Source organism: Cydia fagiglandana, chromosome 14 (genome assembly GCF_963556715.1).
Source record: "Cydia fagiglandana chromosome 14, ilCydFagi1.1, whole genome shotgun sequence".
NCBI lineage: Eukaryota > Metazoa > Arthropoda > Insecta > Lepidoptera > Tortricidae > Cydia > Cydia fagiglandana.
The window spans coordinates 17325229-17339392 of record NC_085945.1 but is presented as its reverse complement, the minus strand read 5'-3'; the positions used below and the strand labels follow the sequence as shown (position 1 = coordinate 17339392).

General features: G+C 36.6%; 1 protein-coding gene across 1 annotated transcript; it reads left to right on the top strand.

Annotated features, from left to right (window-relative positions):
* Positions 1-2409: 2409 nt before the first annotated feature.
* LOC134670466 (hemicentin-1-like) lies at positions 2410-10886 on the top strand. The gene is made up of 15 exons (XM_063528293.1): positions 2410-2769; positions 3027-3099; positions 3546-3739; positions 4058-4232; positions 4668-4762; positions 5162-5315; positions 6398-6522; positions 7210-7347; positions 7503-7640; positions 7784-7896; positions 8306-8542; positions 8753-8903; positions 9321-10000; positions 10383-10563; positions 10876-10886. Exons 1-15 carry the CDS (start codon positions 2676-2678, stop codon positions 10884-10886), a joined length of 2559 nt encoding a protein of 852 aa, XP_063384363.1. The 5' UTR covers positions 2410-2675.
* The last annotated feature ends 3278 nt before the right edge of the window (positions 10887-14164 follow it).

Sequence of the window (14164 nt, the reverse complement as noted above, 5' to 3'; positions counted from 1 at the left end):
GCATACACCGAATTTTAAAAACAAAATTTGTGATTCCTGTGGACAATAAGTAATTTTGTGGACAAGTTGTGAGCATAAAATATGATGATTTTTTTCACTCATGCGAATCAGAAAATTAGGCTTTTTAACTTCTTTTGATATGTCTACAGGAAACACATGAAACTAACGGCTATAGAGCCGTATGTCATCCAACTCAACCAATGACTATTTTGGTTTTAGGTATAGTCCTTTTTCCTCTAACCGCTCAGAGGCATATAAAAATGTCTCCCATTCCATTCCTATCTTTATTTTGACAAAAATTGCATTTGTCTTGGCAAGTTTGAATGTGAGCGGCTAGAATTCATGGTTTTGAATTACATAAGACACGGTGGTTTTCAGATAAAAGGCTACGATGTCAACAGCAAAACCTTTCTAACGAGAATTAGTTTAACACCAGTTAAACCTCAGGAAATTAAGCCTGGTAAGGATAAAGCTGATTTTACCTATTTTTGCTGGTTATCTTACTATTGCTGTCACTGATTCAATTGATTCACACCATTTTTGGTAAATTGACCTGTTACTCTATTGTTCACCATCTTCGTAGAGTTGTCTTATCTTGGCTTTTTGCCACAACTCATGGGGGCATACCGAGCATCCCAAAAACTGGTATTAGAGTGGATAGGGTAAAAGATCGAGAAACTGTAACTGCTGAGTAAATTGCTATACGGCGGTAGTCGTTCAGATAATTTAACCCGCGGCGATTCGATTGTGTAAATATGTCCTTAAGCCTAATAATTTCTAATTTGACTTCCGAAGTTTCTATTCGAATGGTCAGTTGCTTTTGAATCACGAATTCTTACGCTAGGTAGTTTTAGATTCACCTGTTTTGCCGAAGAGGCATTAAGGTAATTCAAGGGGAATTTACTTAAAATGTTTTGTTTTAATGTGTAAACAAAATATTACAGCTGCAGTTAAAAAACCTCCCGAGATAGATTGCGACGCTAAAGTTAATGCTGCTTACGGCAAATCAGTGGAATTGAAGTGCAAAGTCAGCGGTTATCCAAAGCCAGACGTGATTTGGGAGACTGATGACAAATCGGCTGTTTTCTCTCATTTTGTAAGTTTTAGTACACGTAAAGAAAACATAATGTCTTTACTTTGTGCTTTTTTACAAATTAAGTCCTATATGTATTATAAAATTTAAAGTTACAGCGTGAACATTGGCATGTCAAGTCAGTAAAACCATTATCTTAATAGCATACCTGCATACATTAGTGATGCAGAGATGCTAAGATAATAACTTTGCTGACTATACATACTGTGTTAGCGTAGGTACTTAAATTGTAGTTTGTTTATTCAAATGTTTACTGTATAAACCCTAAATCTAAGAGGGTGGAATGTGAAAAATAAATACTTACATATTTCTACACGGTTCTAAGAGATAAACCATTTGGTCCATTGGCCAGTCACCTGCAACACAACAAAGGCCGCAAAAATATCTGACACGGTCTTATTTGTAGGGCCATATAAGAGCATATTTTTGCGGCCTTCGAAGAATAACGTATAATGCAGGTGACTGGCCAAATGTGAGAGCACTTAGTTATTGTTATTTATATTATATTATAAGTGTCCCAATTACTTCTTTTTTATTTTACTTTTTTTACAATGTGTAGGTATCTATAAAAGAACTGCCGTATGACTACATCACCGTGCTCACAATAAATAATGTGAGAAAGAACAGCACTTACACCTGTAAAGCTGCTAATAGCGCAGGTAGTGCCGAAAGCAGTACCATTGTTAAAACAAAAATGGATAGATACTTTAAGGTTATAGCTTTTCCAAAGGGTAAGTTTTTATTTTATATCAGTTTGCTTAAGTAAATATAATAGTCAATGTGCCAATCGTTTACACTCCGTGGAGTAACGTAGTCATCTCTCTCTATCACTCTTCCATATTAATGCTTTAACTGTAGAAAATACTCTGAAACGCGAACTAAAGAGATTATCTTTATTTTTAATAACCTGTTCTAGCGTCCGTCCCACTGCTGGGCAAAGGCCTCTCCCCTTGATTTCCACGACTCTCGTTGTTGAGCCTTTTCCGGCCAGTTATCAATGAAGGTGTCTAAGTCGTCCCGCCCATAGATTTATAATATACAGAGATACCTTCCATAGTTGCTGCGCCGTCAAAGAGAACAGACAGCGTTGGGGCCTTGGTCCCGCCATCTCCGTCTGGGCCTGCCACGTCCGCGCTTATTTTGCGGCATCCATTTGCCGGTTGGTGCCTATACTAGCCCACCTATCCGGATGCATGCAGCAGACGTGACCCGCCCAGTCCCACTTCTGCCTGGCGGTCTTCTCCCCTACGTCAGCTATGCGTGTTCTGGAGCGCAATGTAGAGAGTAAAGAGATTATCTATATTTGAAAAAGTATTCCGGGATGGCAGATACTTTTGGCTCCTTGTTTCACCCGCTACTATTGATACTGACGACTGTACAACCTGAAGACTAGATAATCGTAACTTCGTAACATAGGTATGTTTCAGATACTATCATCGAGTACCAGAAGTCAGTAACAATACTCTGCAAAATAAAAGCTTTCCCACCAGCGACAGTCTCATGGTACAAAGGTGGGCGCCCACTCAGACCTGAAGGAAACCTGGATGTGTCAGAAGACGGGTCCGTCCTCACTATCCGGTCTATGGAACCTAAAATGGCCGACAACTACATATGCGAGGCGAGAAATGATGTTAGGAGGAAAATTTACAAGTTCAGTGTGGATATTAGTGGTGTTGGTTAGTAGTTTTATTAGATTTGAGTGATTGCGATTTGGATTTTTTTGGCATTGAGCATCCTGACGGTTTATTCAAAATTCCTTACTTAAAATGAGAAAAATCGAGACAATGTCGCAAATTAAATCTTTGGTGAAATTTTTAGAAGTAGGTACCTACTACTACCCTTTGACGCACACGTCAGTTACATGTCTATTTTTGTTTTTAGTCTATTCGTTTACTGTTAAATAATCTAATCCTATTATTTTTCTCATTCTTAGAGGCGCCAGAAATAAATAAGAAAATTACCAGCATCACGGCTGTGAAAAACTCCGAAGTGGACATTCCGTGTCAGTAAGTTTTTTACTAAATTTATTTTGACGACTATATTCAATTCAACATGACGATTACATAACGACGATTAAGAAGTAGGTACCATAGAAGCAAAAAAATAAAGGAAGAACAGATCAAGAAGGCAAAAGCTAAGATTAATGTGTATTGTCGAATCAGGAGCTTAAAACAACAGCAGAGAAGATATAAATTAATGCCAGTACTCCACCTCTATATCTTAAAATTAAAACACGACACGATCCCCATCGCCATCGCAATTTTGAAAATTTACCAAAAACTGAATCGGCAAAAAGATACACTTCATTTAATCATCGAACCTGCTCACATAATGTCTCGAAGAATTCATCAACTTTCAAAGAAGATTTTATTGGTCTGCTAAATAAGACTTAGGGGTTCTTCTATGTGTGGATATTAACTATTTATTATATTAATTTTTAACACCTGTTTAGGATAACTAAAGGCAAGCCAACACCGACGATTCGTTGGTCCTACAGAAATGCCGCTGGTTCTTACACCAGCTTACACGAGACTACAGATACCATACATTTATACAACATCAACGACACCAATGCAGGCTCATACACGTGTGTGGCAGAGAATGTGGTTGATAAGGACATCCATGGAATTGATCTGTTTGTAGAATGTAAGTCACGCTTTTATATAAATTCTTTATCTTTCAAAAAAAATTACATCAAAAATCTTTTTGAGTACCTACCTTCTAAACAAAAACATGTTCTGCCTACTCATTATGAGGATTCAGGAATAAAACAGGTGAAATATAGCAATCGAAAATAGTAACATTATGAATACATTTAAGTAAATGCATTTTTATCAGTAGTAAAATGGTTTCTTTTTATATAATAGAATATAAAAGTGGCCAAATGATGCCAATTAAATGTGGGAGGCAACGTAAATGATCTATAAAAATATCACGTCACCAGCATTTTTTTATATATTTTAGACAAGCCGTCAATATCAAGACCGTACCCGTCTATATTGACTGCAGACCTAGGGAATGAGGTAACGTTGAGGTGTTCTGTCGTTGGAGAGCCGGCACCAAGAATCACGTGGAAGCTCGATGGTGTACCTATATCGAGAACTGCAAGACATATTATTTATGCAGATGGGACTCTCCGGTGAGTCTAACATCGACGTTCGCTTGACCTTGTCCCATTCACTTATGGTCGGCGATGTAAGTTTCTTCTATACTTGTCAATTACCCGTCATTTCATCATCCACACGCTTTTTTTTCGTAGGTATTATCTCTTACACAGTCCATCCACATTTCCCCTGCTTTGCCATTCATTTTGAATCCCTCCATATTAAGTTTTGGTCACTTTCCTCGCCACGAGGCTTTCGTTCCTCCCTTACTTATTTTGCTTCGAGTATAAATTACAGACTTCTTCTTGTATATTCATTCTTTCTACTGTGAGTGTATAATCCCAATATCATCGGCTTCGGTCACCTACTCAGAATGGGAGAGGATCGGGCTGTCTTGGGACGACTTTTCAACAAATATGGTTATTATTTTAGAATGATTAGGTCCAATATAAATTATTCCCTTTTTTCAGATTTTACGCTATTTCATCAGATGAAGGAGAATACGAATGCGGAGCAAGCAATACGCATGGGGTAGACCGAATTAGTTACACACTCCATGTTTATGGTGAATATGCGTAAACACTTATTTGCTGTAGTTTTAAGCAGTTAAGGTAGTCACATACCTAACTAATTTAGATCTCATAAAATATGATCAAAAATCAAAGTGACATTTCTTTAACCAAAAACGCATACTTTTGACAGTGACAAATATTAATAACACATTCAGATCAAATGAATAGCCTGTTATGACAATCAGAATTAGCCTTGTATAGCTGGTATAGCTATATTGCTATAGCTGCTATAGTTATGCTAACGACACAGCCACAGTAAGGTAGTAAATAAGCAACTATTAGCTTTAGGACAAATTGGCATATGGCATATAAATTTAAGTTACCTTTTATTTCTTTGTCAATTAGACGATATTATTATAATCCTTTCTATTACCTACGTTTTTTTGTCTCAGTTCCAGTCGATATTGAGTCTCCCACCAACAGTTTGATAATGCAAATGGAAGGGTCAAGGGTAACATTGCCTTGTAGAGCGGACGGGTCTCCCAAGCCAAGTATAACTTGGATCTACCACAGCAAAGACGCTAAAATCGGACCGAGTCGAATGAGGTAATAGTTATTTGTTTTACAAGGGGGCAAAGTTGTTGTTTAACCGCTCGTGCTAATATTGATACCCGAGCAAGCGAAAGATTCCAAAATTGAACCACGAGCGTAGCGAGTGGTTCGAAAAATGGAATCTTGAGCGTTGCAACGGTTTCAAAGCACGATGGTTAAACAAAATTTGCCCCCGAGTGGAACACAACATTTTTCACCACACCAACCCGAAGCAAATATTAAATGTAAAATATCAAACAAAACCAAACCAAATCAAATCCAAATGAATGTTATGAAATATTTATCACCCAAAATTATCATTTAAAAGTCAATTCTACCAGCAAAAATTAGAAGAAATCTCAATATTTGCATTTGATTACTTTGCCTCACATGTGAATAAAATGCAACTTTGCTATCAGTTTTTGAAGTGCAAAGTAAGCCTTTCCGAGCTGGTGTGGTGAAAATAATATTGCATAAACCAGTTACGGGCTATGAGCTCCCTCAGTAATCAGAGAGCGTAACATATCAGACGAGTGACTAAAAATAAAAACACGCGAGTTTTAACCAGGGATGTTGCGGATTCAGATTTTTTGACATCCGCGGATGCGGATGCGGATATTTAAAGCCCCACATCCGCGGATGCGGATGCGGATGCGGATGTCAAGATTTGGTACTTAAAAAACGTAAAATATTACATTTTTTATTTAAAACACGTAAAATATTACATTTTTTATTTAAAAAAAACGAAACGTTTAGTATTTGAGCAAGAATATTGGTGCGTTTTATTTAATAAACAGTAACTTGGCCTACTTTTTGGGATCTAGACGATTTTGTTATATATAAGGACGAAATTACCTAGCTATTATGCCGCCGGCGCCGCCGCAGATACGTTTCTGTTACCGACTTGGTCGACATCCGCATCATGCGGATGCTCCGCATCGATTTTATGCGGATGCAGATGTGGATGTTGAAAATAATTCGGATGTTCCGCGGATGCGGATGCGAATATTCGCAACATCCCTGGTTTTAACCATAAAATTAGCTTAATGTTAGTATGTTTCATGATAGTTTAAATTGAATTCTTTATATCTATTCAGGCCAAGCGACGATACTGGAAGGTTAAGCTTCGACAGGATACAATTGAGGCAGAGTGGTGAATACACTTGCGTGGCTACCAACTCCAGAAGTTCTAAGAACATCACGTATGAAGTTTCAGTTTTAGGTAAGCTGAATACACTTGACTTCCTTAAACAAAAAAAAAAGGAAATTAAATGATGAAATTAACTTAATGTTCTTTGAGAGTGTCTATATTGATTTGAATTCTAAAATTAAGCGAACTGTGATCTTCCTATAGTATTAAAAGCTTTAGTATTAACGATAACGGGACATCATTGCGTATAATTAAGTTTTAAAATTAGGTACTTCTGACGTTTCGTTAATAAAAATTGTAGTTAATAAAAATATGAAAACCGTGTAAATTTTAATCAGTACCAGAAGCTTTCTAACGCAGAGATATCTCGGCTGATATGGCAATGCCAAAGACATTATCATAAGCTACCATTGCACCGACTGAATATAAGAATGTGAGGGAGTGTCATTATACTTAAAGTTTTAAACGTCATATTTTCATAGAAGTTAGAGATTTGACATTGCCTCACTTTCTCATTTCATTGCCAATGGCTTGCAGAGTTAACTGGGTCTCACTCTAAACTCTGTAACAAGAAAAAAAGATTAAAGACCTAGTTTTTCAATTACAATACAATGTACAAGAGTACGTTATATTTCAGAATGTTGTTCAGTTTGATTTACACAGTACAGTAAAGTATTTATAAAGAACAAATAATATTTAACCATCTCATATACTTCTCACGTATATGACTTATTCTGATTCTTACCTTTCGGTCCGCAGCACCTCCTAAAATTTACTACACTACAAAAGAGTTCCATGGAGTAGTAGGTGACATGGTACTTCGGATTCCGTGCAATGCTACTGGAAACCCAAAACCTGAAATCACGTGGACTATGGAAGGGTACTACTTAGCTTCAGGTAATGTGCCACGTGATTTGAAATACAGGTTCTTCCATAACTATTTTTAGTTACAAGATACTTCTGCAAGCGAAGCGAAGAGAAATTTTTTTCAAATAAAGAAATAAAGAAAATTATATTTATATTATATATATTTTTTAAAGTACATGTTTTAGGTACCAAATGGTATGACATTAATGCGGATGGCAGTCTCATTATTAAGAATATCAAAGACATATCTGCTGGGTATTACTCATGTAAAGCTTCCAATGATTATGGACAAGCAGAGGAAGAATTTGATGTCGTTGTTGACGGTAAGTACCACAACCTGTTTTAATTGTAAAATAGGAAGTTTTACATTTGGAGCATTTATTCAGAAAGGAATGCTTTGTAGAACAAGGTTTGTCTAGCTCTTTACCTTTCACTTATTTGTTACTGTTACGTCTGTTACCTACAGATTTTCCTGATTTTGGATTTCGTATCAATAAATTCAAGTTGAGAAAAGGAGACTCGGCGTTGATCCCTTGTAATGTTCCGCGAAAAAAAACTGACAGATTACTATGGTATAAGGTAAGATATTATATTGTTTTGCAAAGACATGTACTTATCTGCTATTTTTCCAGAAACATTGTAATTTATGAATATGATTATCATTTTAACCATAAATTTTTCGAATTTATTTATAAATTACCAGATATTCAAACGATATTAATGTTTTAGCGTAAGATATGTATGATGTGGATGTACTTTAATAAATAAATAAATAAATAAATAAATAAGAATGCGGCGTGAACCGGTTTCGTTCATTTTTGCATTTCTGTCATAAAAATAAGTAGTCGGCAACGGTGCTTCCAATTAATCGTAAAAGTATAAATGTCAAACTCTCTACAATGTTTTATACACTTTTGTTACAAATGGAAGGATCATTCACATCAGGATCTTTCAACTTTTAATGATTAGTATTAAAACTTTTTTTCAGGATGGTCGACTTCTTCCTTCCTCTGATTTAGCATTTCGCGTCTTGACCGAATCGGACTCGGGAACGTACACATGCCGCGTTAGCTCTATGGACCGACCAGCAATGAGTGGTTCCACTACGTTAGAGGTTGGCTCCAAACCACGATTTGAATATCATCACTATAACAATAACATAGCCTTTATGCCCGGAGAATCTGCCACGATGGACTGTACTGCTACCGGACTTCCAAAACCTAAGGTGAGTTTAAAATTACCTTTTATTCAATAGCTCTGAGCTCTCAGCAAGTTACTACTTATACCAGTTTACCAGTAGCTCATTAGGAAAATCTCTGATATTCTTCTCATCCTTATTTTCATGAAGTTTGAAAAATATGTTTGATGTCTGTCTTCAACTTTAACGAACTATCAAATTTGATGATTTGGGTTTCAATAATTGTCCTATTTGCAGGTGCAATGGTATCATAATAACAGACCGATACGCTTCAAAAACTTTAAATATGTCTTGGACATGTACAGCGACTACGACAAAGGACGCTACACTTGCATCGTCAGGAACTCACATGGAACAGAGCAGCGAGAGTTTGTCGTTTCGTCATTTGGTAAGAATTCCATGTTTTTTTTCAGTAGTCTCTCTCCCTCTTTTTCCATTCATCTCGTACATGCACATTCGTAAGCATCTAGGTTGCTCCTGCCTTTGACCCTACAGCCATTTCGTTGGGTCCACCATCTAAGCAATCGGCGTATAGTTTCGGGTACATTTAGCAGAGATTCCCAGCACGGAACCTATTGGAGCTTGATGGCATCGAAACAAAAATCAAGTAGCACCAGCTTTTCAACTGGCTTTCGTAGATTATCACTCGCCCTAATGCCTTAAACTACGTTGAATGATAATGCCATAGCAAAGTGGGTGGTCGATTTAAAAATAATAGCCTTAGAATTGACATTCAGGATAAACATATTTATAGCAGAGAGGGTATAACTGGATATATAAATTTTTTCGTACATTTTTATTTCAGGATGCCTGCTAAATATAAAGCACGACTTTAGTGCAAACGGACCTCTAATGTTGACTTCCGATAATAAAGTAGCTAACTTTAAAACTAGCGGTGGCTACATGCGTATACCTAAAGACGAAACCATCAAGTTGGTGTGTCCTTCGAGCTTTAACACGATCCGTTTAAAAGAAATGTTGGTAACTTGTGAAGATGCGCAACAATTTTTGCATCAGTCATCAGGCAGACGTTACGCTTACCCTGACCTTAAATGCAGAGACAAATGGCGACCAATAGTAAAAAGAACAGGGCGACGGTGTGCAAAAAGAAAAGCTGAAATATTGAACGTTGGCTTCGAGACAGGAGAAACATTCGAGACAGTTTACGAAGTTTGCCTTGCCCGGGATTCAAAGAACCCTATTTATACAAAGCTAGACATGCAACCATCGCTAGCTAATTCTGTAACTGATAACGATACTGTATGGTTTAACTATGGTTCTCCTGTGGACTTGGATAGTTTATACGATTGCAGTAATCAGAATGCAGAGACCTCAGCGATTTTGAATAAGGAGTTTCACACAGGTGACGGCTGTTGTTTTGCGAAGAGAATGTTGGTGAATCCTTTGGACGTTGCTCCTGGGCTACACGATGCCACCTACACCCATCTAAATGTTGTGCCTCATTGGGGCACTTGTAACTCTAAGGTAGGCATTTTCGGTTGGCGCAGAGTGATAACCTGCCGGTGTATTATGGATGGATTTATCCATCTTTATCCACGTGATAAAATAACTGTCACCTTTTAATACAGTGGGATAGAAAGTGACGGACACCGTTTTATCACGCTGTCACGTAGACAAGAACAACCATCATATCCGTACTGATAACTTATGTGAACTGGAAATTTGGATTAGTGAAAGGTTTATGAATGCGTTGCGTAAAATCTATTAGAGACACTGAATTTCCTTTTGCCATCAATATATTATCTTCCGTTTATTGCTTCTCACAGTATCTTTATTTCGATCTTAAATTAAATGATTTAGTGCGAGAATAAAATTAAACACGAGGCCTTAACTTATTTTTATACAGAATTGGGAAGAAGTGGAGCGTCGTATCAGGAATCTGGTGGTGTCTTCGGACCGAACCCTACAAGTATTCACCGGCACGGCGTATAACCTGCAGCTGACGGATTCATTCTCGAGACAAAGGAATGTGGTTCTTAACAGCAGGGGAAAGGGTGTCCAGGTTCCGAGGTACTTGTGGAAGGCAAGTAAATTTATCTTTCTTTTACACATAACTGTAAAAAATTTGTTTCCCAACTTCGTTTGGACATATTATAACATTTATAACTGAAAATTCGATGTCAATGGTAATTTGCATTGCTAATGAAAAAACCTTTGTGGGGAAACCTGCAATGCATCTGAGAACAAATCAAAAATTGCGTAGAGTTAGACCAAGATAAGTCTGCAACGATTTTAATAGCACACGCAGTGCAAGTGTTATTAATATAAACTTGAAACTTCTATGAATGTATGACGTATAAATATCAGTTGCACTAAGTGTGCTATCAAAATCGTTACAGACTTATCTTGATCTAACTCTACAATTATACAACTTTGTACAAAGAAAAGAAGTATTTGCCTTTCTAGTAGTGAAAATCTGTATCTCTTAAAAATACGATATGCAATTATGTCTTATTGTTTGTTTATTTTCTTTAGGACTATTCCAATGATCCTTGCTATGGTCGTTTAATATTAAAAAAACGGACAAAGGTAATTCAAATCTTCACTAAAACGTAATTTCACGTTCATCATTTCATTTGTTGTATTCTTCATTGCGAAGTCCATCTTTTGTACCATATTTTATGCAAAATAAAGATATTTAATATTTGATTTTTGATCACCTGTTCTACAATCCAGCTAGTCCAAGACCCGTCTACCGAGACTTCCTTGGCCATCATTCAAGTGAACGTGCCTGACTTGAGCCTGGCGAGCGTGCGAAGCTATCAGCTCTGCAATGACGTTTGTAAAAATGTTAAATGGATGCAGACCGGGTAAGAAATCAATCATTCTACTGTTTCTATTTATTTCAAATTTGTATATTATTTAATTAATTGCTAATTCGCGGAAGCTAATTATAGATTAAGATCCTATAGATAAGAGTGATATAGGTAAGGTAAGATTAAGATCTTTTATATAAAAGTGATATAAGAACTCATTGCTTTAATCCATAATAAAAAATATTTACCTATTATTTAATTTAGGTTTTTTTTCTGCAAACACTGGATTCTCATATAAAAGCGTGTCATATGCGGAAAAATACTTTAAAACTCGTTCCCACCATCAAAATTCTTCAGTTCTTTGTATCTCTCTATCACTCTGCCATATTAGCGCGTCACAGTTCCTTTCGTTCGCTGCGGAGTGTAAAATATTCGCATATTGGCTACGCATTCCGGTCAGAAAAACAATATTTTTTGTTGTCTCTCAAGGAAGTATTCTTCGCCTAACTATATTTTTGATTTATATAGAATTATATGTGAGAGCTCCATCGTGACGGTGGCAATTTTTTTTATAATAGTATATTTTAGTAATTACTGTTTTATTTCCCCAGACACTGGCGCAATGTAAGCCACGGGTTCACATACTGCTGCAGTCTAGCTGACTTCGAGCGCGCGTTCCGGTACCAAAACGCATTTCCAGACTTCAAAAATTTACTGCGTGTCTGACGATCTCGACGATCTGACATCTGACATGTCCTACATATCTGACAATGGTTATTGGTCCGTACATTCTTTAAGTTTGATTGGCGTTTTATATTAACGATTGTTCTCTTGGCCCTAAGCTAAGCTCTCATAGATCGAACGTGATCAAAAACTGTGCGAGTAAAAAAAAGTACCTATTTTAATTGTATGATGAACATTGGAAGGATAAGTTAGTTATTTGCTAATTTATAAGATATTCTGAGGCATTTATTCTGAGGTTGTGCAATTAAGAGAATTTGTATTATATTGTACTGTATACGTATGTATACTCACGTATCAGGGTCATCTCTTTTGACTTTTAAGTTTTGAAACAAACAAACGCTTGTATGAGGTGTTACGAGTAAGTGTATGAAGTGACAATATATTATAATGCCTAGTTGTATAAACAAAATAGACGTGAAAATATTCTTCTTTAGTTTTATTTTTGTATATTTCATGGCTTTTCAAGTTTAGACAAAGATTTCGAGGTCAAACTTGGATAGTTACATTTTCTATTTGGAATTTGGAAATTGATGTCAAGTTACCTGCATAATATTGGATAGTCAAATCGCCATCAGATTTACCGGAGCGGCCGAGGTGCTCAAAAATAGCCTAACAATCTGACACCTTGACAATAGAGGCGTGTTCAGATATTTGAGAGCACCTTGGCAGCTCCGTTATATTTGATGGCGACAGGACAATCCTGAACAAATCAACCAAGTCCCACGGCTGCATAGTAAGCTCAATAAGGCTTCTGTTATGGGGTACCTAACTACTAGACGGCAAATATTTACATTAGGTACATAGGTACTCTGTATACATAAAGGTCCATTGTTAAGTAAGTAGCTATATATTTATGTACATGGGTTATATTCGAAACTGATTTAAGGAGTTGTTTAATATATTTAAGTGTACCTCGGCCATTTTATTAAAAAGTTGTACATTATTCTTTTTTTGGGAATTTTATGTTGTTTTATGGCCTCAAAAATATCTGACACAATCTTATTTGTACAGCCATAAATAAGCGCGTGTCGCATATTTTTGCGGATTTGCAATAGTAACATAATATTATTGCATCATTCGTGAATAAAAGCACCAATTGTAAGTATATCTGTTTGGCCCTATGGTTGACTGGTAGAGCATGCCATTTGGCATTAAGTCCGCCAATTGTACGGTCGGTGTCCCAACGTGGCCATACTTATTGTATAGAAAAGTGGATACTTAGGTATGTAAAGGAATTGTTGTATTATATTTTGTCCAATAAATTTTAAATAAATAAATAGTAAATAAAAGCATGCCATCCCGCTTTGGAGTTATGTCAAGTTGACAAAAAGGAGCCACTCGCTTTAACGCTAAAGCATTTTAGTACAGTCAGCAGCAGAAATTGCTAAACGAGCCGAGTATTCAAAATGATCTTGCAACGACTTTATTATTAAGAGTATAAGAGCGTGTCAAGGTAATTTTGAACACCTCTGCCGCTTAGCAACCTCTGCTGCTAACTGTAATTACTTTCATAATAAACAATATTTGCAATGGGTTAGTAAATGCTGACAACTAGAAACATGATGCTAGTTGCATTGTCATTAAGGGTCATACCATGGTCACAGACATTTTATAGTATGTTTAACTCGTTCGAGTCTTTCCTGTAGAAATAGTTAAGAGCCCTTCAACGTGCACACTAGCGTGACTAGCGCCACAGCTAAATAATCGGAATTATTTAAATTTAACGAAATATATTGAAAAAAGGGGGCCGCTACGGACCGTATTGTGTATTTAAGTTCCTTTTGAATACATCAGACTAGTTTTTATGTTACTGGATTCGTCAATCTATGCGTCTAAAGTTAAAACGGCCGTTTTTGTTTTGAATTCCTAGATCGAAGAAACCAGCAACATAAAAACGAGTTTGATGTATTCAAAAGGTACTTAAATACACAATACAGTATGTAGCGGCCCCCTTTTTTCAATATCTTTCGTTAAATTTAAATATTCACGATTATTTGGCTGTGGCGCTAGTGTGCACGTTGAAGGGCTCTTAATTATCACGCTGCAGCTGCACCCTTATGAGGAAAAGAGACGGCTGTTTCTCCATACAAACGAAGTCCCCATTTTCCTCTATGGACACTGACATTGA

Excerpts from the sequence above, each read along its gene's own strand:
- LOC134670466 (XM_063528293.1), top strand. The coding sequence starts at position 2,676 with ATGGAACCTAAAATGGCCGACAACTACATATGCGAGGCGAGAAATGAT. Across the intron at positions 5,316-6,397 it reads ATCGGACCGAGTCGAATGAG|GCCAAGCGACGATACTGGAA; the intron begins GTAATAGTTATT and ends ATATCTATTCAG. Across the intron at positions 6,523-7,209 it reads GTATGAAGTTTCAGTTTTAG|CACCTCCTAAAATTTACTAC; the intron begins GTAAGCTGAATA and ends TTCGGTCCGCAG.